The 27,078-nt window shown below is 36.7% G+C and overlaps 6 protein-coding genes across 6 annotated transcripts; 2 read left to right on the top strand and 4 right to left on the bottom strand.

The window, feature by feature from the left end:
* Positions 1-2,798: 2,798 nt before the first annotated feature.
* On the bottom strand, positions 2,799-3,373 carry GCK72_013701 (uncharacterized protein; the record flags this gene model as incomplete). The annotated part of the gene is made up of 2 exons (XM_053729948.1): positions 2,799-2,916; positions 2,961-3,373. The coding sequence occupies 2 exons, from the start codon at positions 3,371-3,373 to the stop codon at positions 2,799-2,801; spliced, it is 531 nt and encodes a 176-aa protein (XP_053584720.1).
* A 9,537-nt stretch (positions 3,374-12,910) lies between these two features.
* Positions 12,911-16,083, top strand: GCK72_013700 (uncharacterized protein; the record flags this gene model as incomplete). The annotated part of the gene is made up of 11 exons (XM_003100908.2): positions 12,911-12,914; positions 13,013-13,134; positions 13,184-13,338; positions 13,438-13,507; positions 13,555-13,713; positions 13,759-13,836; positions 13,960-14,097; positions 14,889-15,075; positions 15,593-15,707; positions 15,755-15,869; positions 15,940-16,083. 11 exons carry the CDS (start codon positions 12,911-12,913, stop codon positions 16,081-16,083), a joined length of 1,287 nt encoding a protein of 428 aa, XP_003100956.1.
* A 310-nt stretch (positions 16,084-16,393) lies between these two features.
* GCK72_013699 (uncharacterized protein) lies at positions 16,394-17,865 on the bottom strand (the record flags this gene model as incomplete). Its single annotated transcript, XM_053729947.1, has 7 exons — positions 16,394-16,572; positions 16,618-16,650; positions 16,749-17,061; positions 17,108-17,330; positions 17,379-17,500; positions 17,553-17,642; positions 17,701-17,865. The coding sequence occupies 7 exons, from the start codon at positions 17,863-17,865 to the stop codon at positions 16,394-16,396; spliced, it is 1,125 nt and encodes a 374-aa protein (XP_053584719.1).
* A 1,269-nt stretch (positions 17,866-19,134) lies between these two features.
* GCK72_013698 (uncharacterized protein) lies at positions 19,135-20,320 on the bottom strand (the record flags this gene model as incomplete). Its single annotated transcript, XM_053729946.1, has 4 exons — positions 19,135-19,254; positions 19,332-20,008; positions 20,061-20,208; positions 20,255-20,320. The coding sequence occupies 4 exons, from the start codon at positions 20,318-20,320 to the stop codon at positions 19,135-19,137; spliced, it is 1,011 nt and encodes a 336-aa protein (XP_053584718.1).
* A 716-nt stretch (positions 20,321-21,036) lies between these two features.
* Positions 21,037-22,203, top strand: GCK72_013697 (uncharacterized protein; the record flags this gene model as incomplete). The annotated part of the gene is made up of 8 exons (XM_053729945.1): positions 21,037-21,119; positions 21,168-21,230; positions 21,274-21,352; positions 21,396-21,488; positions 21,550-21,717; positions 21,760-21,915; positions 21,991-22,058; positions 22,110-22,203. The coding sequence occupies 8 exons, from the start codon at positions 21,037-21,039 to the stop codon at positions 22,201-22,203; spliced, it is 804 nt and encodes a 267-aa protein (XP_053584717.1).
* A 1,165-nt stretch (positions 22,204-23,368) lies between these two features.
* Positions 23,369-24,682, bottom strand: GCK72_013696 (uncharacterized protein; the record flags this gene model as incomplete). The annotated part of the gene is made up of 4 exons (XM_003089736.2): positions 23,369-23,558; positions 23,609-23,733; positions 23,912-24,032; positions 24,558-24,682. 4 exons carry the CDS (start codon positions 24,680-24,682, stop codon positions 23,369-23,371), a joined length of 561 nt encoding a protein of 186 aa, XP_003089784.2.
* Between the last annotated feature and the right edge of the window lie 2,396 nt (positions 24,683-27,078).

The raw sequence follows: 27,078 nt of genomic DNA, 5'->3' as shown, positions 1-27,078 counted from the left end.
GAAGGAGCTCATGTGGTGAGTTGAGAGGAGGGGATTCAGAAAACTGAAAACTACTTTCAGTTCTCCGATATGTATGCTGAAGCCAGAGCCATGAGACGTCTCAATCATCCAAATATCATCCGGATCGAAGGAGTCGTCATTGAGAAACTTCCGATTCTTCTAGCAATTGAATTCATGGAAGGATCATCACTATTGAGTGCTCTACAAAAGAACAAAGTGTCCAATACGATGCGATTTCCAGTAGTTGTTGGTATCCTCTATGGATTACTGTACATGCATACTCATAACTACATTCATCGTGATATTGCTGCCAGGAATGTGATGGTTTCTAACGATTGTCGTATTGTTAAAATCATTGATTTCGGATTGGCAAAACATGGTTTGAAGTTCACGGTTAGTAAAAATCTTCAGTAGTAAAGTTACTCCAGAATTTGGATTATTTCAGCTTGGGGCGACTCAAAAGATTCCAGCAAAATGGCTTGCTCCAGAAGTCTGTAAAACATGGACATTCTCCACCAAAAGTGATACATGGGCTTTCGGAGTATGCATTTGGGAGATCTATCATAATGGAGCTGAACCGGTTTACACAGTCCGGAAATTGCCTCCGAAAGCAGCAGCAGCAGCGACAGCAGCGACCAAAACTTGTAAAAGGAAGAAGGCCGCAGTACCAGCTTCAGTGAAAAGAGAGAAAAGCAAGGAAAATGCTGCACAACATTTGAAGATTACGGAGAATGTTGATTACTTGCCGAAACTTTTTGAGCCGATGTTCGACAGAATGTTTTCAATGAAAACGAGAGATCGAATTGAATTGGCAGCGATGGCAGATGAAGTGGAGAAGAAGATTCTTCCGGCACTTCCGAAGATGGTTGCTGATGAAGTTAGGGTTCATGTTGAGGTTAGTTCTCAAAAATGTAGATTTCGGATGAGCTTTTTATTGTATTCTTTCCAGAAACGCCCTCCGTTTGATCCGAAGTTCCGAGTCCAAGTCATGAGTAGTTCTGATGAATCGAGAGTGTCAACTCCGAAATCAGCAACAGCCAGAACTTCAAATACAGCAACTGCGAAGAGGAATTCAGCATCCGATAATTCATCAAGAAACGGAGCATCTCCAAATGAAAAACCAGAAGAAAAAGGAGCTGAAAAGAAGGTCGATAAGAAAGTAGAGAAGCAGAAGACGGCTCGTCGGAAGCCCAAAAAGGAGAAAGAATAAAATCGTTTACTCGTTTAATCTCACTCGCTAAGTTCCATTACAGTAATAAAGTCGACTAGAACTGAGTTTTGATCTCTTGGTTTTTTTTTGTAACTTTCAAAAGTAGCTAAACTACAAACTTATTAGTGGAATAAAGAGAACTCGACACACAAAAACGTATGTAAGTGAGAACAAGTAAATAGAACAATGGACGTAACTATTTGAGTATTTGAGAAAGAAGAAGAGCAAGGGTTTCGAGTATGTTCAAAGTGGAGACAAAAATGTGGGGATAGCAAGAATTTGCAGAGGTTAGAAGACAGGAAAGGGAAGTTCGCAGGAGGAGAAGGTGGGTGCTAGAGTGCCGTCTTGCGAGAATCAGCTTCAGCACTTTGCGAGACGATTCCAACTGAATCCAGAATATTCTCGTTTCGTTCTAGCTTCAGCACTTTGCGAGACGATTCCAACTGAATCCAGAATATTCTCGTTTCGTTCTGGCTCGTTATCTCCAACATAGTTCTGCTAAAGTTCAGTTCAGATACAGCATACCCGTCTTAATCATTTCTCATTTACGCATAATTTCTTGCTGGGCCGAGAATCTCGCGAGACGAAACGGGTGGCGAAGTTTCCGTCTGATTTATCCGTCTGCTTTTTTTTAAATCGTCTGTTCCATTTCAAGAATGAGCTCGGTTTTAAATGAGCAAGAAAGAATCATAAATTTATTAGGTTTTCAGTGACAAGCCCCTCCTCCGATTGTGTGCTCCTCGTGGATCCATCCTCCAGTTTTTGGCTCCTCGTGGACCTCTGTCGTCATCGTCCGATTGCGGGCTCCCGGTGGACCCCTCGTCCGATTGTGGGCTCCTCGTGGACTCCTTTTCAAGTTCTGGGGTTATCGAGGGCTCCTCCTCTTCAGGTTCTGGTGTTGCTGATCTGGTGGCTGGTCAGCAATACGGCTCCTCGTTGGATATCGTAATCAACTAACAACTCACAAACAATCTTCCTGTCGCGTTCAATTCCAGTCCGAGCCTCAGAGAAATTTTCCATCTGGATCAATCTAAATTGAGGAGGAGTCCACGAGGATCCCACAACCTGAGGATCGATCCACGAAGAGCCAAAAACTGGAGGATGGATCCACCCTCGAGCGCACAACCTGAGAATGAATCCACGAGGAGCCCACAACCGGAGGATGGATCCACGGGGAGCCAACAACCGGGGGATGGATCCACGAGATATCTCATTGCACAGTCCTGTACCGATCTGTCCCGAGCGAAGCCAACCGATTTCATAAAACTACTTGTTGCCACATGGAATACACGTGTCCACGTGAATCGACGCGCTGAGGTTACGGTAGGCGCGTGAGGATCTAGCGGAGTGTCGTTGCGTATTTATTGTGATGACTCGGAGAACTACAGGGTTACGAGGGTACCTTGCCACCGGCAACTGTTTAAATTTTTTAATCTTGAAAAAAAGTAAAATTAAAAGTGCCGGATGTTCATATCAAAGACGGAAACAAATGATGAGTACATTTACTTTTTCAGACAAAAATATTTATTTGCTGAAAACTTGATATAGCATTAATAAAGAATTGGAAACTTCAGCTCTTCAAACATAATCATAGTACAAGAAGTTCAATCACTTTGGAACTGGTGGTGAATTTAATTTTAGCCACGACGCGACCATTTTGTTCAACATCAGCAGCACAACGAATCACTCTGGTTTGACCAAGAATTCTGAAAATTTTTTTAATGATCTGTCTCATCCTGTCAAAACTTACTGTTTCTCAAAGGGAGATCCGCTAAAATTGTGAAGTGTTGGTAGTCCAAACACCTTAAAATCCTGACTCAGATTGTCACTTCCAATATATAGATACTGAAGGTTCGGGTAGTCCCCAGATTTCCATTCATCCAAAAATGATGTCACATCCTGGTCAGTCAGAGTGGACCCTTTCAGTTGGATAACAACACAGTCCTTCATCAAATTCAAATGGTTTGAAGTAATCCAAGAAGACACAAAAATACGTATCGATTTAACGGTGAACGGAAAGTTTCGAACTGCAGAAAAGTCTTCGCATAGTTCTAAGCTCTCCGTTACTTTCAGTTTGTCAAACAATGCAGTCAGATTCTCAACAGTCATTGACCTACGAGATATGACCAGTTCCTCGATTTCAGACTGACCATCAATAATCATATCAAAGTCCTTTTTGAATTGGGGTCACTTGGTATTGTCAAACTATATATATTGCGTTTGAACAACTCTTTTAAGTGGGACACCACACGTCGAATTCCAACTGATTGATCATCAAAAACGCTGATTAGACTATCCTTTCTACAATTGTACAGCTCCATCCAAGCATTTATATCCTTTGTCATGAAACCACGATTTTCGAACCATTGTTGTGGAACAGTTTTGGAAGTCTTTGCTTTTTTTCCCGAAAAAATGCGGTCTTCTTGTCGAAATGTTCGCAATTCATGAGCATTACTCCCCACATAGAACACGTAGCCGTTCACATCAACATAATAGGGTGATAAATTTACTTGAATGCGGAAGTTTTTGGTGTTGGCTTGTTTTACATAGTCCGTAGCCTTTTTGGAGCATTGAGATAGCTCAAATCTCAAATGTTTGGTATTTTGACAAGAAAAACAGACTTTTAACTCACAACTCAATTGGATTCAAAAATTTTAAAACATCATCAAGAGCCAGTTTTGGGAGGCTGAATAGTTTGAACGGTTTGTCCATTGCGACACGAAATAGAAGACGAATGACTGTATTTTTCGAACGAGGGCTGCGTGTAAACAGTGTGAAGAAGATTGCGCGGTCTCCCAGACTCCGAAAAAAAACTTTTGATCTACTCTCATAAAACAAAAATGTTGAGAGAATTGCAGGTCTGAAGAATTATTTCTTTGATTTTTAGCTGAAAGGTGTAAGTCAGAAATGATGAAATTTCTGTTTTAGAATTATTCAGAGACCATTATCCACCCATTCAATGCAAAAATCCTGGTTTCAGATATTATTTCAGGTCGGAATGGCAATTTAAAATTTTGATTTCGGGAATATCTACGGCACTTGTTCATTTCTCAATATTATAAAACGAATGATAGCTCAAAACATGCTCCAGAGATTTGTCCACATTTCTATTGGACGGGTTTTCAATTTGTTTAATAGTATCCAAAGAAAGTTTTCAAAATTCTAAAAAATTTTTTTGATTTTTTGTTATTTTCTCTCTGAAGAAAATATTTTATTGAATATCAGTTAAGAGAAATTCGATAAAGGGGTTCCATCGAAGGTTGATTTGAACACTCTTAGAAACTGTATTTTATTGTATTTCTGATTATTTAATGAAATAAATGAATAATCTTGCAAACATATCAAGTTGGCTTTGAGTAACTGACCACTATTTATCCTTGGTCCTTCAGATGCCGTTCGCTGGCAAATGCTTGGTTATGTTTTGTTTCGATATGTCCTGGTTTCGAAACGTCTCAATGCCAATTGTTCTCTCACAGATCAAACATCTCTTTCTTTTCCATATGTATTCTTTTTTTATTCATTTTCATCTAATAAATTCAATGTCAATTGGCTCAATTTCAGTTCAAATCCTCTCTCCTTGTATGTATCTATCTTTTCAGTTTCAAATCTCAAAATGAGTCTAGAAAAAGGGAAAAAACAATACGTGCAGTGGTGCATGAACTAGTCTTGTCCTCGTCTTCCCGATTTCTTAAAAATTCCAAAAAAGTTGGAAGCCATCGCTTCTTTTATCTTTTCCTATTTCGAGGTGGGCGGAAAATAGAAAAGGATTTCGTTTTGTTACCTTTACTCTCATTTTCACTTCTCCTTTTTTCCCGTATTCTTCCTTTTCTCTTTTTCAAGATTTCAGTTTCTGAAAAGGGAGAACGAGAAGAAAAATAGGTGGTGTGCATATGAAATGAAGTCAAAGGATTCTTTGTGTTTTGTTCCACATTTGACTTTCTCAACTTTTTTAGAGAAGAAGAAGAAGGTTTTTTCGTGGTACGAACCACCACAATTCCATTCTTATTTTGTTATTCTTGACGTACTTTTTCCTTCCTGCTTCTCCTCCCCCGTGACCTTATTCTGAAGTCAGTTCAAAAGATCTCAGAAGTTTTTATTTTTTGATAGAGTAGAAGAAGAAAAAATGATGTGATACATCCTCTTAAGAACGTAATTAGAAATGCAAACATCATTCGTCATTATTGAATTTGAAGAGGATAATTTAGCTGCATATCTGAATTTTGTCACGTACCGATGGAAAGTTCAGCTTAGAAATATTAATTCTTTTAGTAAATGAGTTCTTAACTACTGTTTTTCCATAACAACTAGTTAGAACTGTATTTTCTACCAGACAATGATTCTCAAATCCAGCAATTAGTTATTGAGCAGTTTTGTCGGCAAAAACTCATTGACTACACCTCTCAATGACTACATTGTCTCATTGACTACACATTCTCAATGACTACAAAGTCTCATTGGCTTCATTTTTCTCAATGACTACACTTTTCTCATTGACTACACCACTCATTGACTACAAAATTTGAGGGATTCTCTCATTGACTACATCTCTTTGAGATACAGTCTACTAGACCATCTGAATTCATAACATATCTCAGAAGCCTTATCTTCCAAACAGGACCGGAAAAAGTAGCGGACTGACCAAATTAGGAACGAGTTTTCACCATTCTCTTAGGCTTAGGTTTCTTAAAATTCGGAAAAGAATCGACAAAAACGAAAAACGATTAATAACCGTTTTTGTCAAGTTTGTTTCCGAAATTCTAAGAAACCTAAGCCTAAGAGAATGGTGAAAACTGGTCCCCCTTAAGAATCACACAGATTGGATAAACTTTGTTCCTCTTTCAGCACACTGATTTGGAATCCCCAATTTTTTTTCTAGTTTTGGATATTGTACTGGCGAAAAATTATGTGAGACAGCCAGTGAGTGTGTGGCACATGCTCAAAGCTGACCAATCTTAACTTAAAAACTGCGAGTACTGCGTTCTCTTGCCGAGTACTGTAGATGTAGTCAATGAGAGAATCCCTCGAATTTTGTAGTCAATGAGTGGTGTAGTCAATGAGAAAAGTGTAGTCATTGAGATGAAAGAAGTCAATGAGACTTTGTAGTCATTGAGAATGTGTAGTCAATGAGACAATGTAGTCATTGAGAGGTGTAGTCAATGAGTTTTTGCCAGTTTTGTCTATGTTAGATCGGTGGAAAGTTTCAGCGAATTTTCAGCCGGCATATGGAAAAATTTAGATACATTTCTGCAGAAAGATCTCAGGTTGTTAGAAAAGTCAAAGCCAATTTTCGAAAAATTGGTTAAAATCAGTAGATCGCAAGATATGTTTCATTCGCTCTTCTGGTAGTCTTTGAGTAGCAGTATTCTGATCCGATGTGCTTTGCGAGTGTTTCAAACCGAAGATCTTCAGAAATAGAGGAAATTGTATGTAACCAGAGTTCAATCTATTTTCAATGGTCATTTGTACTTATTTCATCAACTTAAACTCATTATCTTCTCCCTGCTCTTTTTCCTCAAAATCTTTTCAATTCTTTTTTCTGTAATTAGTTCTCATAATGACTAATACAAAAAGAAGAAGCAGATCTCTGCTCATTGATGTCCCTTACTTCTTTCCGAAGTTCTTCTTCTTCTTCTTCATTTACAATCTTTAGAAGACAAACAAACATTTCCGTCTTCTTTTTTCTTCCTGCCTCTCACAAAAGGATTTGCTCTTCTTGAATCTGAGAACCTGAAAAAGAGGAATTTGATATTTTCCAGATATTCTGATCCACGTGCATCCTCCTTCTTCTGTTGAGTCCAAAATATGTTTCTTCTTCATCCTTATTTACATATTCATTATTCACCAGAAGCATCTTCTGGCGCCCAGAGGCAATTTTCTCCATTTTTTCATAAAACTTTTCGAATCTTTGGAGTGGGAGTTGAGAAGATTATATAATCTTTGATGAGTTTTGAGTTCAGAAATTAGAAAATCTTAGAGTTACCGTATGACTTCTGGATGAGGAAGAATCTGACTAACTTGAATTTGTTTACGTTTCGAACTTGTTGAAGTTATCGGTACATTATTACAGTGTGGTTTTTTCTAATTGCGCTCTATCGAATTTCGAAATAAATTGCATAGCTGACTAAATCTGCTGACGAAATCTACATTCATTCAACATCTTTTCAATGAAGTGAATTTCAAGAAGAACTATTCACTTTTTCTTCTTTTTTCTAGCGTCCAAAAGTCGCAACTCCATTCAAAAAGTTTAAAAATAAATAGCCTCTTTTCAACTAAATAATTACATTTCCGTACTTTTTTGTCCATTCATGGAAACGAATTATTAGGAGAAGTCTAGACTTTACTCTACCTTCTTTTTCGGAAAAAAAGAGTTGAAGTATTAGCTCTGCACAGTTTTTACAACTGCGCTCCACCGAAATCCCTTGCCAACGTTTTTCTCTAAAAGTCTGAAAATTCAGGAAGTATCGGATAGAAATAATTGAATCTCTCTGTAACTGAACAAAGAACTTTCTCACTTTCTTCAATAAATTAAATTTTCAAAAAAAAAACTACTTCCCTCCGTCATAGACATCCATTCTGCAAAAAACAAAAACCCAGTTTCCTGTTTTCAATTTTAAAAATACTCTCTTTAAGAGGACCTCCCTAACTCATTAGAAATCCCCTTCGGCAACTCTCTAATTCGATTATTTGACCTACCCGGAAATCGCAATGAGTAAGGTTTCAGAAATCTGTTCGGATATTGGTAAAATATATTCAGGAGTTTAGATTTTACAATTTGTTAGTCACAATTCAATTCATATTAAAGTAAATATTCTGAAGTAACAGACAACGAATGATCTTGTTTTCCGTTATTGACGAAATAAGTTGTTTCATTTTTATTCTGTTTTCCACCTGCAGCATCTAATTTCCGGATTATCAACTGTTTCTCACATACCAGTTTTTCTGAATATTTCAGTTTCATAACCTCTTTTTAAAATCGGTTCTCAGAACCAGTCTAATCTTGGAATCATTCTAAACACATTCAGAACTAATTTTCCTTATTTCTTCAGTTCTATTGATTGCGGTTCTTACAAAATGATAATCAGTTGATGAGAACCTATATTCAATCAGTCGATCTTTTGAACATTCGAAGTCTCTTATTGATCCCTAGAACCAATTAGATGTACTTTGACCACCCAGTTCGATTCAAATTTATAATTAGAAATTCCACGAAAATCATTTCTTTTCTCACGGGATCTATGTTAATTTCCTTTTTTCTCAAACTAATTGGCCCGGAAAGATCTTTGAAAGTAATTCTGAAGAAACCGAATGTGGGTGGATCCACCGAGAGAAAGAAGTAGTTCTTGCTCCTTCGTCTCAAAGAAAGATGCATGACACAACAACTAAAGTTCATATTTCCAATAAAAAGAGATATTTGAAGAACCTTCATTCGGGTTCAATCCGTCTCAAAAGGAACAAAGTCTTACTCATTCCAATATTTTATGTTGAATTTCTCCACCACCTTTTGCTCTTCTTTCTTCCCGGATAACCAACTAAAGTTCTTTTCAGATCTTCTCTCTCAAAGTGTTCCATTCGAAATGTTCAAAATGTTCAAAATGATTCAACGATTCTTCCCACTCTTCTCTCTCCTGCTGATCAATGAAACTATGTGTGTTCGTGAGTTTTCTTTTATACTTTCAGAAATATTTTTTTATGGTACATATTATTGAGAAGGTAGTGAAGACGTATTTGGGTACAAAATAATCAAGAAGTAAACTGAGCTTGCAGAAAACGGGAATATGAAGTTCGAAACTTGTTCAGTTTGAAATGAAAGTATAGAGAGATAGAGAGATACTTTAGAGAAATCACAAACACAACAAATTAATTAAATGTATATTTTGGTCAAATTCTATTTTTAGCTACTCTCCCCTCTTAATTTTCTGCAACTTCCTACTTACTATCCAACCGAATTTATTGTCTCCTCCTACTCATTTTCTTTTCTTTTCTCTTTTCAGACTTACATTCTTTCTTCTTTTCTTTCCTTCCGTTCTATTAATTAGTGAAGCTTCCGGACGCGAATCTTCAAACAGGGCCTTCTTTTTCCGAAGAAATTCAGTTTTCTTGGTTTTTTTATGTACGGAATGTTTATGAGAAATCGAGTGTGTTTTTCGGATTCCTGATTAAAACAACGACAGTGTTCTGTAATTATAAAAAGTTCAAAACTTTTTTTGAGTAGCATCATGATTTCGTCAAATACACCCCAGCTAAATCATCTTCGAGATACAGTTTTTTATCTCCAACTTCTCTTAATCTCAAACACATTATTCCCTCAATTTTGGTGCTTTGCAAATATCATCACTTCAAATTTGTCTATCCGATCCATTTCCCCTTCTGCAAATTTGAGATCTTCCTCTTTTATTGGCTCCGCGACAATCCACAACTGCGACATTCCGCAACTGCGACATTCCGCAACTAACGTAGGTTTCGCAACTGCGACACTTCGCAACTGTTCATTTCGCAACTGCGACATTTCGCAACTGCGACGATTCGCAACTACGACGTTTCGCAACTGCGACGTTTCGCAACCACTCAACTAGCATTAGTTTAACCTAGTTTTGTCTAAAAATGGGTCAGATAACTTTTTCTTCTGTTTAATTATTTTCAAATATGTTCTCATTTTCAAATATGCTCGTTGGTACACTCAACATTTTTTGCTGACCCAAATATGTAAATCCCAGTGGTTGCGAAACGTCGTGGTTGCGAAACGTCGTAGTTGCGAAACGTCGCAGTTGTGAAGTGACTAGTTGTGAAATGTCGCAGTTGCGAAGTGTCGTAGTTGCGAAACCTACGTGAGTTGCGGAATGTCGCAGTTGCGAAATGTCGCAGTTGTGAATTGTCGCGGAGCCCTTTTATTTCCCCCTTCTGACCCCTGGTAATAGGCTCAAAAAGAGCACAAAAAACGAAATAACACGTTAAAATTTCCATATCTCGAAGACGACGTTCTTCTTTCCTGATGTGATGCATCGAATGATGAACATGTTTTCGGTTTTCCTCCAAAAAAAGAAAAGACGTGTTCCAAACATCCAAATCCTTTCTATAGAAAGACTCCACATGACAAAGAAATGTGTCAAATTGAATCTGTTGAGTAAGAAAAAAAAATGAATGAGATGGGAAGAGACTCCGCCCATTTTAACACATTACTCGAAATGGAAAAACGGAGGGAAAGGTGTACTTTTTTGTTTTGTTTTGCCTTGGCTTCAATTCCAAAACAAGAAAGGTCCCATTCTCGGGCGGAAAAATGTAGAAAAGTGGGTTGAGGTAGGTCTCCAAACAAATTGATTTGCTTCTACTTTACTTAACTCCTACGTGTTTAGACTCTGTCTGGAAGATCCTTGTTTCATTGGATTTGTCCTGTGTCTGGCCGACATTCAGAAGTTGTCTTGACCTCATTGGAATCTCTTGAATCTTCTGAATCCAATGAGGTCATTTTTGAATATTTTATCCTCCCTCTTCCACTTTTCTTCTTCTGTCAGTTCTTAATTAATTCACTTCTTGACTGCCGTCAATTCATCTGACGTCTTCTTAAAAAGATTTCATACTATATCCTTTTGCATTTCCCCTATTTGCAAGTTTCTATTTTCTCCCCTTATACAGCAAAAACAACAATATCAAGTTTCAAGAGTGAAGATTGTCCTTTTCGTGTTTTTTTGAGAAGAGGAGAAAGTGTCACATAATCGTTTTTTGTTGGATGGATATGAGAAGTATGTACTTCCGGTCTGACGTTAGATTTGGCACGTTGAGCAGAAAGAGCTTTTTCACCTGTTCAGAGAACTTTGAGAAGATGCTGGGATTGGTTGTAGATCGTTGCTTTTTCTACAATTCTGTAAACAGGGAAACTCCTGAGTAAAGGGAAGGCTTTAATCAACAGAATTATTTCTTACTTCTTGTGCGTCGTGTCGATCTGGATAGGACCAGCTTACTTTTCAAAATCATAGAAATTTACTCTGATTTTCACTGATAAATCTCACTCACAGTCCGTTTCGCTCACCGTAGCCTCATACTTAGTAGTGGCTCTTCTAAATTTAATGAAGAAAGTGTTTGGTCAGCCCAGTTCCAGCTAAATCCTCTCACCAGCCATATCCATCCCAACCTTTTTATAGTGAGAATCGAGAATTCGGCAGCTTTTCCCAGCCCGTCATTAAACTTTGGCCCTGAGAAACTCCATAAAAGAAGTATAAAAAAAGGCATTCATTCCCCCATTGTGTAGGTCGATCCGGAAGAAAATGCGGAGGGTTTTTCTCAACTTTCTTTCATTTTTGGAGCTCTGTTTCAAGATAGAAATTAGAATTACATACCAGTTCTTCTTTTAATATGAGTAGCTCTCAACCTTGGCCCACTTGATTAGTGATTATTTGACAGGTGTAATCTGTTTCCCCACTAATTCTCAACAATCTATGAGCTTTCAACCCACTCTTCGAAATAAAAGTTGTATTTTTCAATTTGTGATGTCTGAAAGAAGTACTTATGTTTTGTGAGTATCTAGATGTTCTCTAAATTAGTCATTCTCGTTCTTTTTCTCTTTTTCTTTGTTACTCAATCCAATATAATTATCTCTGGTTGTCGAGGATGACGTGGCACTTGCTACTTTGATTCTAAATTCTGAAACCATTGAAACTCTTCGTTTCGCCACTTGATGTTTGAAATATTTTTGGACTTGCAGAGATCAAAACAACGAGATAAACACAAACTTCTATGTTGCTTCAACTTGTTTTTATTTCTCTCAAAACACTCTTCGATAAACCTTTTTTATTGACTCAAGTACCTTTGAGCATCGTCTGGATTCTACAACTTCCGCGTCTTTTCATTTTTTGAATTTTATTTTTCAACTGGAAAAGGTTTCTACGACTTCAACTAAAAGGTTCCAAACGCTCTACTCTTTACACCAAAAATCCATGTCTCGTATTGAAAGAAATAATGAGTTTTGTATGGATTTATTCAACCAAAAGGAATATAACTTTATGATGAATCGAGTCTTTTCCAAATGAAATCATCTTTGATTTCTTCTTCTTTTCATTCAAAATCATCGGAACTTTTACCCGAATTTCGTTCTTCTTTTTATGAAAGAAGCGTTCTTTAAAGTGGAACTAACGGAGGAGTTTGACGTCAACGAGAGCGACGAATTTAGTTTTTTGAGATGTGTTTTTGAAATTAGATTATGAGAGAGTTCTAGAAACTATATATATATATATATATATAGTGTTTCGAAGCACATAAGAATATTTTATTCTACCTGGAATATGAAAAATACCTTTTTATCCTTCCTCATTTTTATATTCATTCATTTTTCTTTTTCTTCATCTCTTCCTTTTTCTTCTTCGCTCCATTGTGCTGGTTTCTTGTTAATTGCCTTTCCCTTCTTCACTCTCGTGACTTCATTCGTCCATTTCCAACCACCGTCTGTTCATTTTCAGCAGCCTCTCTTGCTCTCTTCGTTCGCTTTTTTGACGTAACTTTCAGATCCTAGAATAGAAGAGAAAACAACTTTTTATTCCTTATTTTCGCATTATTCCTTTATGCCTTTCTTTCGATTACTCACAATTTGCACATCCGATTATTTTCTTGGAACTGGTTTTCAAATTATCTCAATCTCTGAAATTGTAGGTATCGAAAAGAAAAATATTATTCTTCTCGAAAGTTCCGCTGAGTTGGAAAGTTCATTAAACAATGGGTAAGCACGCCAAATAAGATTCTTAAACAATAAGTAGGAAAATATAACTTTTAAACCCTGAGTATTGTTTAGCCCCTCATTACATCAACAATTTTCAGATAACGAAACGACAGCTATCCTAAATGACATTTTCTTGGGATACGATAAACGAGTTCTTCCATTCGTTCAAGGTCCCGTACTCGTAAATATGACAATTGTTCTTGGAATTCTAATTGAGCTGGTTTGTTATCAATTAACCTATTTTCCAATACTCAACCAGATAATTCCAGAAAGAAAACCAACAACTGGCCGCCTATGTGATATCTCACACTCAGCGATGGTACGACAATCGATTGATTTGGGATCCGACGAAATACAGGGGACAACGAGAAGTTATTGTTCCACAGAATATGGTTTGGATTCCAAAATTATTTGTTTACAATAGGTAATTTCTACTAGACGTTTTTGGGGACTCGGTTCAATTTTTCTGTTTTTGTTTGACTTTTACTTGGCTTAGCTTTTCAAAAAAACTAATCATTTTCAGTTTGGAATCAAAGGACATGTTGACGGAAAATCGAGCAGATGTTCGGCTATACAGCAATGGAAGAATCAAAGTGAGTACACATCATTTTTAGAAAAACAGTATGTTTATTTCATTCAGATAAATATTCCACAATATGTGCAAGCAATTTGTCGAATTCAAACTCAAGCGTTCCCTTTTGATTGTCAATTCTGTGCAGTTGCTCTAGCATCTCCACTTCTGAATGTGGAAGAAATGATAGTGAATGCGACACAACCTCCGAGGGATTCTTATTTTACGGTAGGTTGTCTGTCAGATAATGATTCTGAACTTTTCAAATTTCAGGGAAATGCAGAGTGGTTTCTTTTCAATGTAACAGTTCGACACATGACGTTCGAAGAGGAAGGAGAGTCGAGAGTTGAGGTAAGATGGCTGAGAAAACGTCCGATCTGAGAGCAACAGATCTGAATGTATTTCAAATTAATTATAGTTTTAGATGATTTCCAAAATAAGAACAATCTGAAAAAGGGAAATATATAATTTTAGATTCACTACATCTTCCATTTACAACGTCGTCCAATCTACTACATCACTGTGATTGTTGCTCCAACATTCCTGATTTCCGCCCTATCAATCCTTGGTATTTTCAGTCCAGGATCTAATGATGGTCCAAGAAATGAGAAGGTATCAAATTATAGCTACACAATTAGTTGCAAGTAAAATAGAAACATTTCAGAAATGTTAAATAGAACTTTGATTCATTAAATAGACCATTTTTTGACATGAAATTTGAAAAAACATTGAAATGCATCCACGCCCTAATCCAACTCTTCTCCTAACTTCTCTCTTTCTTCTATACACTCTCGCTTCCCGTATTTTCTCCTCTCGCTGAAAACAAATCAATCAATTTAAAACCATGTTGAGTTTTATGTCGTGTATCATTCCTTACCCTTTGGATTGCTGTGAACCAGTTCTAATTTTCAATAGATCAAAATAGAAGGTTTTAATTTCAATATTCGAAATGTAGCATCTGAAAGTGTATATCAGAATCTTCAAATCATTCTTTTTTAGAACCAGAGTAACGAAAATGTGAGTTTTACCTGATTTTTTGTTTTCCGTTTTTCGACGATTCTCTCGAAATTCAGTTATTCTTCCCCCTTGCTACGCTCATTTCAATGTTTCCGTTTTTCAGCATGAACAATTTTTTTTTCTTTTTTTATGCATGATTATTGAATGGATATACCTTTAGATTATTTATTATCCCATCACACATCTCTATATTTTCTATTTTCTACGATTTTACAATTACTCTCACCGCTTCTTTTAATTTCAATCAATTTTCAAATTCTTTAAATCTATTTCGCTGAAAAATAACCCGTCGACTAGAAGCTCGTAATCATATACATTAGAGCCTAGATTTCCACTTAAAACCACATTTGAATCGATTCCAAATTGAAATCCATTTCGCATTTCAGGTTTCTCTTGGATTAGGAAGTCTTCTCGCAATGACAGTTCTACTTGGAATTGTGGCTGGAGCTATGCCAAAATCGAATGATATTCCATTATTAGGATATTATATTCTTGTTGTTATTGTACTTTGTGCAGTGGCTGTTGGCATTTCAATGGCTTTTTTGGCAGTTAGCAGACATTACATTCATAAAGGTGAGGGATTAAGGAAAACGGTGCTGTGTACATCGTTGCTAAATTACTACGCTGTTTATATTATTTTGAAACAGTATGTTCTTGAAATGTTATGTAACTTTGGATATAGCATGATCAACTGTTTTCTAACCTACACTACTGACCAAAAAGGATTTGATTTCAGTCGAAAAAAGACTGACTTTGAGAACTCGAAAACCTTTTCTTATTTTTTGTGTTATTTAACTTTTCCGTGCTTTTCTGAAGCGATGTAGCTAGACGAAGTAGCGGCTACAAAATGACATGTATCCGAGTAAAACCAAAAAATTTCTCGGTTTTTGGGTGTAGTGCGTGAAAAATTTCGTCAACTACAGAGATGTAGCCTTTGATATTTATAATAAGAATTTCTGAAGAATTAGATTGCATCGAATCATCTGAAACGACGTATAACAAATCTGAAAGTCTCCACATCCTACCGAAAACTTCCAAAACAAATCATTTTGGCTTGAAGAATCAACCTCTCAATCTTCTTTTATTCCAGAACAAATGCCATCAAAACGTCTTCTCCGCTTCATGTTTCTCAATGAATATCGAAAAAGAAGATCTACAGTATTCCGAGGTGTCCACAATTATCGATTCAGTCAGGAGTGTGATGAGTGAGTTATTCTGCTTCCAATTTAATCAAATGTTGTTTGATTTTCAGTCTGATGTACTCAAAAGTTCCTGAAATTCAATCGATTTGTATGATGATGGAAGAAATTGCGGATTCTCATAGGAGTATGAGAAGGAAAGCTGATCAGAAAGCGAATAAGAAACTGGTATGATTTCGATTTTCTTTTCTGTTTCTAGAATTTTTTTTTTCAAAAAAAGCAATTCGTTCTTTTTCAGATTGAAAGAGAATGGGCTCGTGTATTTGCTCGATTCGATTACTTTTTCCTGGTAGTTTTCGAGACTTTGAATCTCTCTGCATTGGCTGTATTCCTTCGAGTCGCTTGGCTTCCAACTCCAGAATTGAGAGAACAAATATTATAAAAACCTAAAAATTTTCGAGTTAATTCTACTGGTCCACGATTTTTTTTAATTTATTATTGGTAACTATTCTTGTCATTTTTTAGACTGCTCGGTGTGATTCTTGTAAATAAATTCATTTCGGAAAGCTCGTAAAATTCAAAATCTTAGATTCACACGGTGACATGGATTACAATACAAGTTGTTAAAATCTGGAATGTTCCACTCGAAAGGGTGACAATACCGGTTAACAAATAAATTAGTTACTAACATGGGCAATTAAAAATTTTCAAAGTTTAATAATTATGCATCAAAAGAGTTTTTTTGTTACAATCTACAGTTTCTCGCAAACAGTCGCAGAAGTTTTGTCATTTTTGGAGCAACTAGTGCAGTTTCCATTGAGATTCAACTTGTCATACGGAATGATGATGAGAAGGAATGAGAGGATGATCAGACATGTTCCAATTATGAAAAGAGGTGTTGCTTCGAGTCCACGGAATAGAATATCGATGACTGAAATAAAATTAGGTTTTGGAGAAAAGCTATGTGAACTCTAACCAGTATTCAAAGGGATTCCACATAACATTCCAACTGAAACGACAAGTGGATTCAGGAGAGCAATTCCGAAGTTGATTGTGAAATTGAATGCTGAAAGAAATAATTATTTCAATACCATCCAATTCACTAACCCATCGAAAGCAATGCAGCTCCAATCATTGGTCCCCATGGCGCATAAGCAAAATGAAGAGTTTCCACTCCAGTCAACGCCAATATCAAAGCAGGAACCCAGTTGATGGTCAGATTCAAAAAGCCAAGACAAGTCATAAAGAGTGAAACATCTCCGAGTGATGCATTTCCAATGATTCTCTTGAAGGAAACTTTATATACAGCTGCCATAAATGCGGATATAAAAGCGAATAGAATTCCAAGCCACTCGATTCTCATTTCATTATCCAAAGAAATTACAACGACTCCACCGATAGCGAGGACTACTGAGAAGATCTGAAATGTTAATCATTGTTATTTAAAAAATCAGGAGACTAGTTACCTTGAAAATATTAACTTTATCTCCGAGAAGAATAATAGCCAGAATATAAACGAAAGCAGCATTACATGCACTGATAGAAGTGGCTACACTTGGAGTTATTAGCAGAAGAGCACGGACATATGGATAGTTTGCACCGACCCAGAAAACAACGAAAGGAGTCACGTAAACGAACAAATTGCGTACACTGAATCCCTTCTTTTTTCCAAAAGTTCGAAACGTTTCGCTACAAATAAATGCTTTATTTTTAGAAACCGATTTTCTTTCCGCTCACCCCACAATTTCTCCAATTTCTCTTCTCGATCTCAACTTGTCAACAAACACGTAAACTGGGAAACAGAGAAGCATCAGATTTGTGTTGAACCACATCATAAAGTATGGAGCATTGAAGTTTTTCTGAATTAATTTCAGTTTTATAAATGTATAATTTAAAATTTGAAAAACAAACCTTATCAAAATTGAGTGCGGTCTTACTGAACTGAGTAGAAAGGCACCAAGTAACTGCTACTAATCCTATGATTGTGGCGTTGATGAAAATCTGAAAATCTTGTACCGACAATTAGTTTATCTCTCCGAGTATTCTTCTCATTACTTACCACAACAGGAGTACTCTTCTTCTGAGCAATATTCTCCGAATCCAATGTTTTCCTCCTGAATGCAACATCATCCAATTGTCCATTGCTGCTTGCTTTCCTAGATTCATTATGTTCCAAATCGGTTGGAGACACTGATGTACTGCTATAAGTTGAACCACCCGTCATTCTGAAATAAAACATACGAGTAGGTGAGGAAAAACTCTTTGAAAAGAGATTCTTCAGTGAACAATGAGTCTAAAAACAATGACAAAGTAGGCTATAGTCATGAAAAACAAAAGGTTTTGCATATATTTTACAAAGTTTGCACGGTAGGCGGGTGGACTTCACACGAAAAATGTGACGGATGGTGTCAAACTCCAGAGATCGTTAGGTTGTTTCGATGATATCACAGCCTATTTTTTACTCGGAAACTCAACAGATTTAAAGGTTTTAAAAGAATCTGTCTGTGGTAGGTATTAACAGCAACTACATGCTTCTTCAAATGATGTTTTCAATAAAAAGATAAAGTGTTTTTTATATAAACACAATAGAAAATCGCTTATTGATCAATCCTCCTGAAATTCCAGTTTCAATACATCAAGCGCAGCGTCTCTTCCACCTACACAGTGTTTCGTTCTATATTTTTCTTTTTCTCTAGTGTCCGAAATCGAGGTGGACGCATCAAGACGCAGAGATGAAAAGAAGACTCATTTTTCTTCTTGAAAGAATTCTCTAAAACTGCCATAAATACTCACGGTAAAAGCGGAAAACCCGATTCATTTGGTGGTGTTGCTAGCATTTCCAGGTTATTGAGTCTAGCAATAGCAGATTGAGCACAAAAATGATGCACAATTTATACTTATGACGGTCAGCTTTCTGCTTTTTCTCCGTGGCGCAAGAGACGCAGCGAAGAAAAGAAGTAGCGCAGGCAGCTAGACGGAAGGCTCCATGGTCTTGCGAAGTCGTGAAACTTCACTGGAGTATGGTACAGTGAGTACAAAGTACAATTTTTCTTTCGGAAAAATTAAGATTTACATATTTTCTCATTGTGTCGGGTGCTAGAAAGCTATGAGCTGAGGAAGAACATTGATCTTTAAAAACTTTTGAAAAATCATACGTTTTCTCTCAATGAGGAGAGTTTGATGGTATCACACTGAAGATAACGAAAACAGAAAAATGTACTCTGTAATCGAAAATTGAAAATCATAAATTTTTCCACTACAGATAAGAAGAGAATGTTCTCACATGCTTCCGGAAGTGCTTTCATAGCAGGAATCGATTACAAGCAGGGTTCAAACCCAGAAGTTTATCTGAAAAAAACAGCAAACAGTAGCAAAACAAATGACACATGATTCGATGCAACAAGAGGGATAAACACAACAATGAACATGATATAGAATTCTGAAAGAGAATGTGTATATAAATGAACTCTCTAGCTAAACATTTCTAAAATTATTATTTACGGGATCGTCCTTTACTATACGGAGCAACTCTTGCGCTAGAGGAATGATCAGATTTTTTGCCATTCTTCTTTACCACAGTCGGTGTCAGTGTGGTGGATGAAGCCAGTGAATTCTTAAATTTTTTCAGTTTTTGATATTATCCTAGCACCATACCGCTAAATTTTCCATAGTGGAGTCGTTTCCTCTCACCGCATCACTAGTTGTATTGCTGGCGTTTCCATCGAAACTGAATGACTTGTAGAGTATTCCATCAGCAGTGTAGCCAAGTTTTTCGGCAGTTTTCTCAGCATGTCGTTTGAGACTTAACTCCGCTGCATATGTATCGGGAATAAAGATACTGGAGACGTCGAGAAGCGATGCGTGATATCCTGGACGAAGATGACCAAGAGTAGCAGATTGTATGTCGTTTGGTAATGTGTAAAATGTCGACGAATCAAAAAAACCTTCGATACGATAATTTAGAGGAGCCTCGTCAGTGTAGTCGATACGGAAGTTTGCATCGAACTCATTTGGCAAAGGTTCAAGAACTTTTTCACAGATATGAGAAATGCTTCGAGTCATCATCACGAGTTGATTGCGCACTGTCTCTGTACCTTGATAATCAAGCTCTGTCAGTTTTTCGAATGGTGATGGTTCATCAGTTTTCACTTTTGTACTTAGCTGAGCAGCAACTCCTCCATTCTTGAAGTAATGGAACTTGAAAGAGTATACTTCAATTGCGTCGACGTCGCCTTCGTTTTCAGTAATAACGAGAGAAATTTCCTTCAGATAACCTTTCTTTATAGCATCTCCGGCATTTTTTAGTAGTTGCGATATCTGTAGAGCTTTCGGATTTTTGAAGCAAAGCGACATACACTTCAGTTTCTCTAAAAAAAATAGTCAACTTTGAATTATGATTCGAGAGAAAACGAAGAAAACCTGTAATATGATTTTTTGAAAAGAATTCAGGCCCTAATACTCCACGTTTGCTTAAAATTGCCGAAAACCCGACGTAAAGAGCTCTCGTCATGAAATTTGACGATTTATCAGCATCAGCGACACATTGCGGAAACATCTTGACCCACTTCTACAATTAGAAAATCATAAATATTTAACATTAAATAAATTAATACCGAATCGGTAACAACATCCAGCGACTTGTTGATTGACTCGTTGTATGCGGCTTCCAGCGGTGCCATATGAAAAAAAACATATTTTTTTCGGAATAGTGAAAAGTACAAAGATTTAATGTTGAAAAGACAAGAAATAACACGAAATGAAATAGATAAAACTGAATAAACACTTCTACGGCGGCAAATTAAAATTGACAGAAAGTAGGCATGATGTTTTTACTCAAAAAATTTAAAGGCTCATGGCGCGCTCTTCGCTGGTCTCGCCACGAAGACGGAAAATGACAGTAATTTATCCCATTTTTCTTCATCAATTCATGCATCAACTTTATTTATTAACGTTACGGATCCCGTATTAATTGAGTTTCACATACTTGTCACGGGCCGGGCCGGGCCGATTTCCAAATTTTCACCGGCCCGGCCCGGCCCGGTCGGCCCGGGTGAAGCGACTTTTTTCGAAAAACATGTTTTTTTCAGCGTTAATTTTTGAAAAAGTGGTTTTTGGGGCATTTTCTTCAAAAATTCAACTAAATTGATGATTTTTATTAGTTCTACAGTGAATTTAGTGAAAAAAAAAGCACTTGAAAATTATTTTTGGGGTGCAAAAATTTAAAAAAAATTTCCACCCGGGCCGGGCCGGCCCGTCAAATGACAAGTATGAAGTTTCATGAATCCTTTATCAAGGAGACCTGTCATCATTATAATTTCAAAACAATCAATTTTTTGAATAAATTTGTTGTACTATTTAGTTTAGTGAAAAATTCTGGATAAAAGAAATGTTTCAGATGTGGAACCAGCGTATATACGACTACAAGTTTAAACCACGAAAATCATATAAGAAACCAGTTCTAGCTTTCCCAACTCCAAGGTACGTTTGTATCATGTTTTTTCGAAATATCAAAGGAAGATCTTTCAGCTTATACGCATTTGCTAGCCGGAAAAAGGTCGTGCCTGTGGATGAAAATGTGAAATGGAAATTGTGAGAGTATTCCTACTTTTATTTAAATAATTGTTTTGTTTAGTATCAATGATTGGGTAATGTCCACTGAATATTCTACGGGGTGCCCATCAACATGGATTTGCCGTCCCGACGAAATTCAAGTAAGTCGAAAAGACTATGTTGAGTGTCTAAATAATTTTCCAGCTGTTGTACAACGATCCAGCAGATTATCAGGATGACCAAAGGAACCGGGAGATAGAACAAATTTTTACCGATAGTTTTGAATATTTTGAAGAGGTATAAATTACTCGTATAAATTAGAAAATTTTACGGAAATTATATATATTTTTAATTTTAGGAACTCCCAGATTATGATGAAAACATGGAGGAGGACGACTCATGGATCACCCAAGAAATACCGAGATGGGCGACGAACAGTGAGCCTTGCGTCGCACAAGAGATACCGTCTTTACTGACAGAACCTGAACCGATGCCCCGGGAGTTCATGTCAACAGATAGAAAATTGGTTTGATAAAAGTAGTTATAAATACAGAAGCTCATTTCTCAGGCGATAATGCATCTTCAAGCCAAAAACGATAAACCGATTCTTCCACCGAACATCGAGCCAGTCCAGCATATTAGATCGGAACCGGGTTTACATGCAAATGGAGACTCTTTCTTTATATCACAAACTGATGTCCAAAACAAGGCGGTAGATATGGAAGTAAGCTTTTCTTATCTTAGATTTTTAGACTTTTGTTGATATGCGAAACATAATTATTTCATTATCTAATTTCAGTATGATATCAACAACTCGAATGACATAGAAGAGTTCATTTCTGAGTCGGAAGTTCTCCATTATTCAAAGTACGTTTCGTATTTCCTTTTCCACGTTTTTCCAATAATTGAATCGCACAGAATGGTCATATCCTTTTATCCTGTCATTTGCGAAGGACCGGACAACAACGATCCGTACTGTCTGGATAAACGAAATGATGATGATGACTGGTAGGCCCCGTGTTCTCACTCATTTTGCCATTTTCACTTTGTGAATTTCACCCGATGTTGGTTTAAACTCGCACTATCCGTTATTTTCTCATACTTTATTTCCCAGAATAGCTTTGAACGAACCCGATATTACAGAATTTTCTCGTGAGCTGTTTTTCTTATTGGCCATTCTCTTCATTTAAGTTCTCCTCATATTGACCTCTAAAATTTGCAGCTCACGAGATTATCCTACTATCACTATCATCTTCATAAATTATAATGTAATTGTTTTCACCAAATTTATCGCTCCCTTATACACCTGTCCCATTATATCTTGTTGGCCATTTAACCCTTTTGTTACTATGTGCAAGTTTTGAATTTTTGTGATTTCGAAATCGAGTTCATTACCGTCTGAAAATTCCATATCCACTGAAATTCAAAGTGCTCCCTCGAAGAACCATCCCTGCTGCGTTTCGAAAAACTAATGCCTCTATGCACTCCAGTTCTTTTTGTTTTTCAACTCGCTTCTTTTCCATTCCAATTTTCCCAATAACTTTTGATTTTGTTAAAATTTTCATTCTATTGAACCCATCTTGTCTTATCACACCATCTGATTACCATCATACTTTCTGTGTGTGTACTGATGGAAGTTTTTTCGGAAAAGAACGCTATTTTTTCCGATGAAATTTTCATCCTAATCACTTTCTGTCTCATACATTTCCTGTTTTTGCTGGTTTTCTTTCTCAAAATGTTTCAACAACAGCTTTTCTTTTCGTCTGCTTTTTCTAAGTCTTTCCAGCACTATCATTCGCGCCACGTCATTTTTGTCCACTTATCGCACCAATTGACAAATTTTTTGACGTCACAAAGCCACACTATTTCCTACTTTTCCCCAACAAAACCCGAACAAGTCGTGTATTTTGCGGCGAAAATACAAGAATCAATTCGAAATGGTCTTTTCGATTGGGTTGTATACATGACTTATAGAAGTTTTTAAATAGGTTCAGGAAGTTACAAAAAAAAGAAAATTATGCTACTTCTACACAAGTTATTAGAAACTAGCTATAAATTCCCGACGAAAAGAGATTAAATTAAATTTATTTTAAGTTTTCACAGAAAAAAGTACCCATAAATGAAATCAGTGGATCAAATGCGAAGTGTACAGGAAATGTGAGTTAGAATTTGTTCTTTCAAGATACATCAGAAGCACTTGTACTTTCTTCATCATCTTCACTTTTCGGAGCCATCAATCTGCTCCTTCCGAGGATGGTTTTCGGTGTCAGCTTCACATTTTCCAGATGTTTTTCCATAATTGGCAATCGTTGAAGAGAAGTTTTGAAGAGCATGAAAGCAATTGTTCCGATCCGGAAATAAATGAAACTGAAATTGGCGTATTAATCATTCGGGGAAATAAGGAAATTTGTACTCACCTATCTGGTTCAAAAGTTACAAAAGATCCGAAGTGTTTTCCACAAATACAGTGCCAATCTGGTCCATATTCTCTGTCGAACGTCAGTTTGAGATGTCGTGCAATATCATGTTCCAAGTGATAAGTCTGGAAAAAGGTCAATAAGGTTAACATGTACTCTACACTCATAAATCACATTTTCCACAAACAATGTTGATTTGGTCATCGAACTTTTGTCCTCGAACTGTACACGTGTTCGCTGACCAAATTGGTTTGAACGTTCAAATCTCAACTACTTTTATCTTTTTTGTGCTCCGCCACTTACCATAATGCTTTTGGCGGCCAATGAGCAAGCCTCTTGCTCCATGTGACGTGGCATTCGACTGTGTTGTACATCTGCCACGATTTCACGACATTTTCCAGTTCGACGGCATTCTAGTTCGAATCTGGAGTTTGAAAAAAGTTGAGAAAATCATGATAACTTGGGTTTTTTGAAGCAGAATATTTATGATACTTCTTCAATTTTAAAGTTGTTTGGTGATATTCAAATGGTTACAGTATTCAATGTTTTAGTCAATTGTTTGAAGACGTGTGTATAAAATGAGCTGAATAGATGAACAAGTAATTTATAATTTATGTTTAGTTTACTCACTTTGTATGGATGAAAAGAATCGAAAAAAAACATCAAGCAACAATGATTTGCACATTTAATACACTGTAGCACTAAATGATATTGGGAAGAATAATCGCTGTGAATATGATTGACAATGATTCTAAATTTTCAACTGATCCTCAATCTCAAATATAAAACTTCTATAGGGAATCCCAACAAGCAGTCCCAACAAGCACTTCCTCGTTTTCAAAGTGCGCTCTACTGAAGACAAAATTTCCACTTTGGGAAAACAATTGCAGTAGAGCGTACTTAACACATATCAATACACACAACACAAGACACAAAACAGATCACTTACCTTAACGCCTTCTCGTTATCCATTTTTTTGCAACGGTTTTTCGAGGTGGCAAGACTGAAGGAGCGCGCACGGGAAATCAACTCTCTTCTCGGCGCCTCTAATCTCAATACACTCTCTCGATCCATTCTGAAGTGGGCGGAGTCCTATGAAAAGACAAGTATTTGTTTTATCCGTGCAATTTATCAGTGACAAAAAAGAGCGAAAGGAGTTTTGGAAAAGTAAATTGAAACAGTAAATAAGACGAAGAGACGCAGCGAAGAAAGTAGGGGATCTCAATGACTGAAATGATAGGTCAATATGATCGGATATAATGAAAAAAGATTTTTGAGATCTAAATTTAGAAATGATGTAATGATGGATTCATAGAGGAAACGGATGGAATTCCTGGCATACCGTCCCGCTAAAAACACTTCTCCAACACTTTTTCCCGTGTTTGTCGGTACTTTTGAGGGGGTGAAAACAAGAAATTACGAGTGAAAACGAGAGAAGAAAGAGCAAAGAATGAAATGGATTATGATAAGGGTGCGGTTGGTTGTATGTAGTCTGGGATTGACCAGTGGGATTCGCTACCCGAAACAAAGAATTGAATGTTTCTAAATACAAGGGAACATATTGAACATTGGAGACGGAAATTCGGGAGAGAAAAAATATTAGTTTGAGAAAACCCTAGTAGTGAAATCTCAATTAGAAGGATATCCATTACATTGTTATTTCCAAAACATTCTCTACTGAGATGGAATACAGTAATCCTTCTGATTAGAGCTACCGTATTACCTGCATCAGTTGACTATAACTTTCTTTGTTATTGTTTCGTAGGGAATTTTAATTTATCAAACAATTCATAATTCGCTGCATAATTACCCTGGAGATTCTGCTTTGATAAAAATTGAAATAATTCAGAATAGAGCATATTGTGAGTTCTGTGAGCATTGCCATTTCTGATACAGTTTTTACGCTTGTTCCTCGTTTCTAGCACCTACAGTTTTCTAGAAAACTCATTGATCCATCTATCAGTAGTCGGTTGCATTTCAGAAAGTCCTGTAAGACCTCAGGTGAAGAAACTTAGTAATAACAACCTAGTTGAATGAAATCTTGTACGGATCTGACGGTTTCCAAAGACGATTCTAGCGGTACCCAGTTTTAAAAACTTAATTTGTACCATGAAGAAAGCTAACGAAGGTAGAAGAGAAGGAACCGTGAACAATCAAATCTTCATTCATACTCAATAGGTACACAAGAGTAAGCTCAAAAGGAAGATCTGAACTATCAAGAAAGTAGATTGAACCATTCAGAAGCAGAATGAAAACTAGAACTGACTGACTGATTGTGAGTTCCCAACAGTCTAGGCATAGTCTTAAAAACTAACAAAGTTGGTCACTGCTCAGCGAGCCAAGCCCACACTCAAAATGACACTGATACTTTTCTCTCCTCCTCCCATTATGTTCAAGGTGACAACGAGAATGATATATTTGTCTTCTTCTTTTTCTGTCCGATCTATTTGGCAACCTACTCGAATAATCGTCACTACATTCCTCATTGTCTCGTCTTTCCACCGTGTTCCTGTTCAATTTCACAATCTGTTTTTGTTCTCGTTTTCACTCTTTTTCTTCATTTTCTTGTGGTGATGGATGTCTGTGTGTACATACTGTATGACACATAACAACTGGGTACTACTTCTAGAGTACTCATGTGCTCTTTGGAGTTGATCATGAGAGAAAGAACAAAAGTCATTTTGTGAGTGAGAACAGTCTTGAGAACAAAAATCACGTTCATTTGGATACGGAAGTTGCCGGAAAAGCTGGAAGGAAACCGGTGGAAATGTGGTAGAAACAGTCGAATGGGAAAGATTTCAGTTGATAGAATTTGCTCGGAAAATATAGGATTGGAAATGTTTGAAAACCGATACCGAAACTGAAAATGAAAGACACTTGGGCATGAAGTAAAACTCGTAGAATCGAAAATCTAGCAGGAAAATTCTTGTAAATTTTTGAAACAAGTCTGTACTAGGTTCTGGTTCCCTAAAAGTGAAACCAGAGATAATTGGTATGATACATCGAAAAATTGTTTGTATAAGAAAAATACGAAGTCAAAGAACATTCGATGAATGATAATCCAATGAAGGTGAAGCATGGTTGAAAGTTCATGGTCATGGGAGATCCGGAATGCGACGTTTATAGTACACTGCCCGACATAAATATAGAGCCACTTGTGATTATCGACTATCTCACAAAAATGATGATACTTCAGGAAGTTTTCAGAATGGCAAAAATATACATTTATTAGCTGAAAAATGTTGCATGCAGAACATTTTAACTCTGCCTCTTTGTTTTTGGAAAAATCGAAAAAATGTGAAAAATGGCTTCAATCTATCCGACATAAGTATAGAGCCACTTACAAAAAGTGTCAAAAATGAGAAAATCACAAGTTAAAAACATTGAATTTAGAATCTTCGTCGAAAGTTGAGTTGGTTAGAGATATTTCTCCAACATTTTCAGTTAAAAAATTTTCAGAAAAATGAGAA

The sequence above is a fragment of the Caenorhabditis remanei genome, chromosome IV, assembly GCF_010183535.1.
Source record: "Caenorhabditis remanei strain PX506 chromosome IV, whole genome shotgun sequence".
Classification (NCBI taxonomy): domain Eukaryota; kingdom Metazoa; phylum Nematoda; class Chromadorea; order Rhabditida; family Rhabditidae; genus Caenorhabditis; species Caenorhabditis remanei.
Note: the sequence above shows the minus strand (reverse complement) of the source record. Positions and strands in the feature narration are given on the sequence as shown.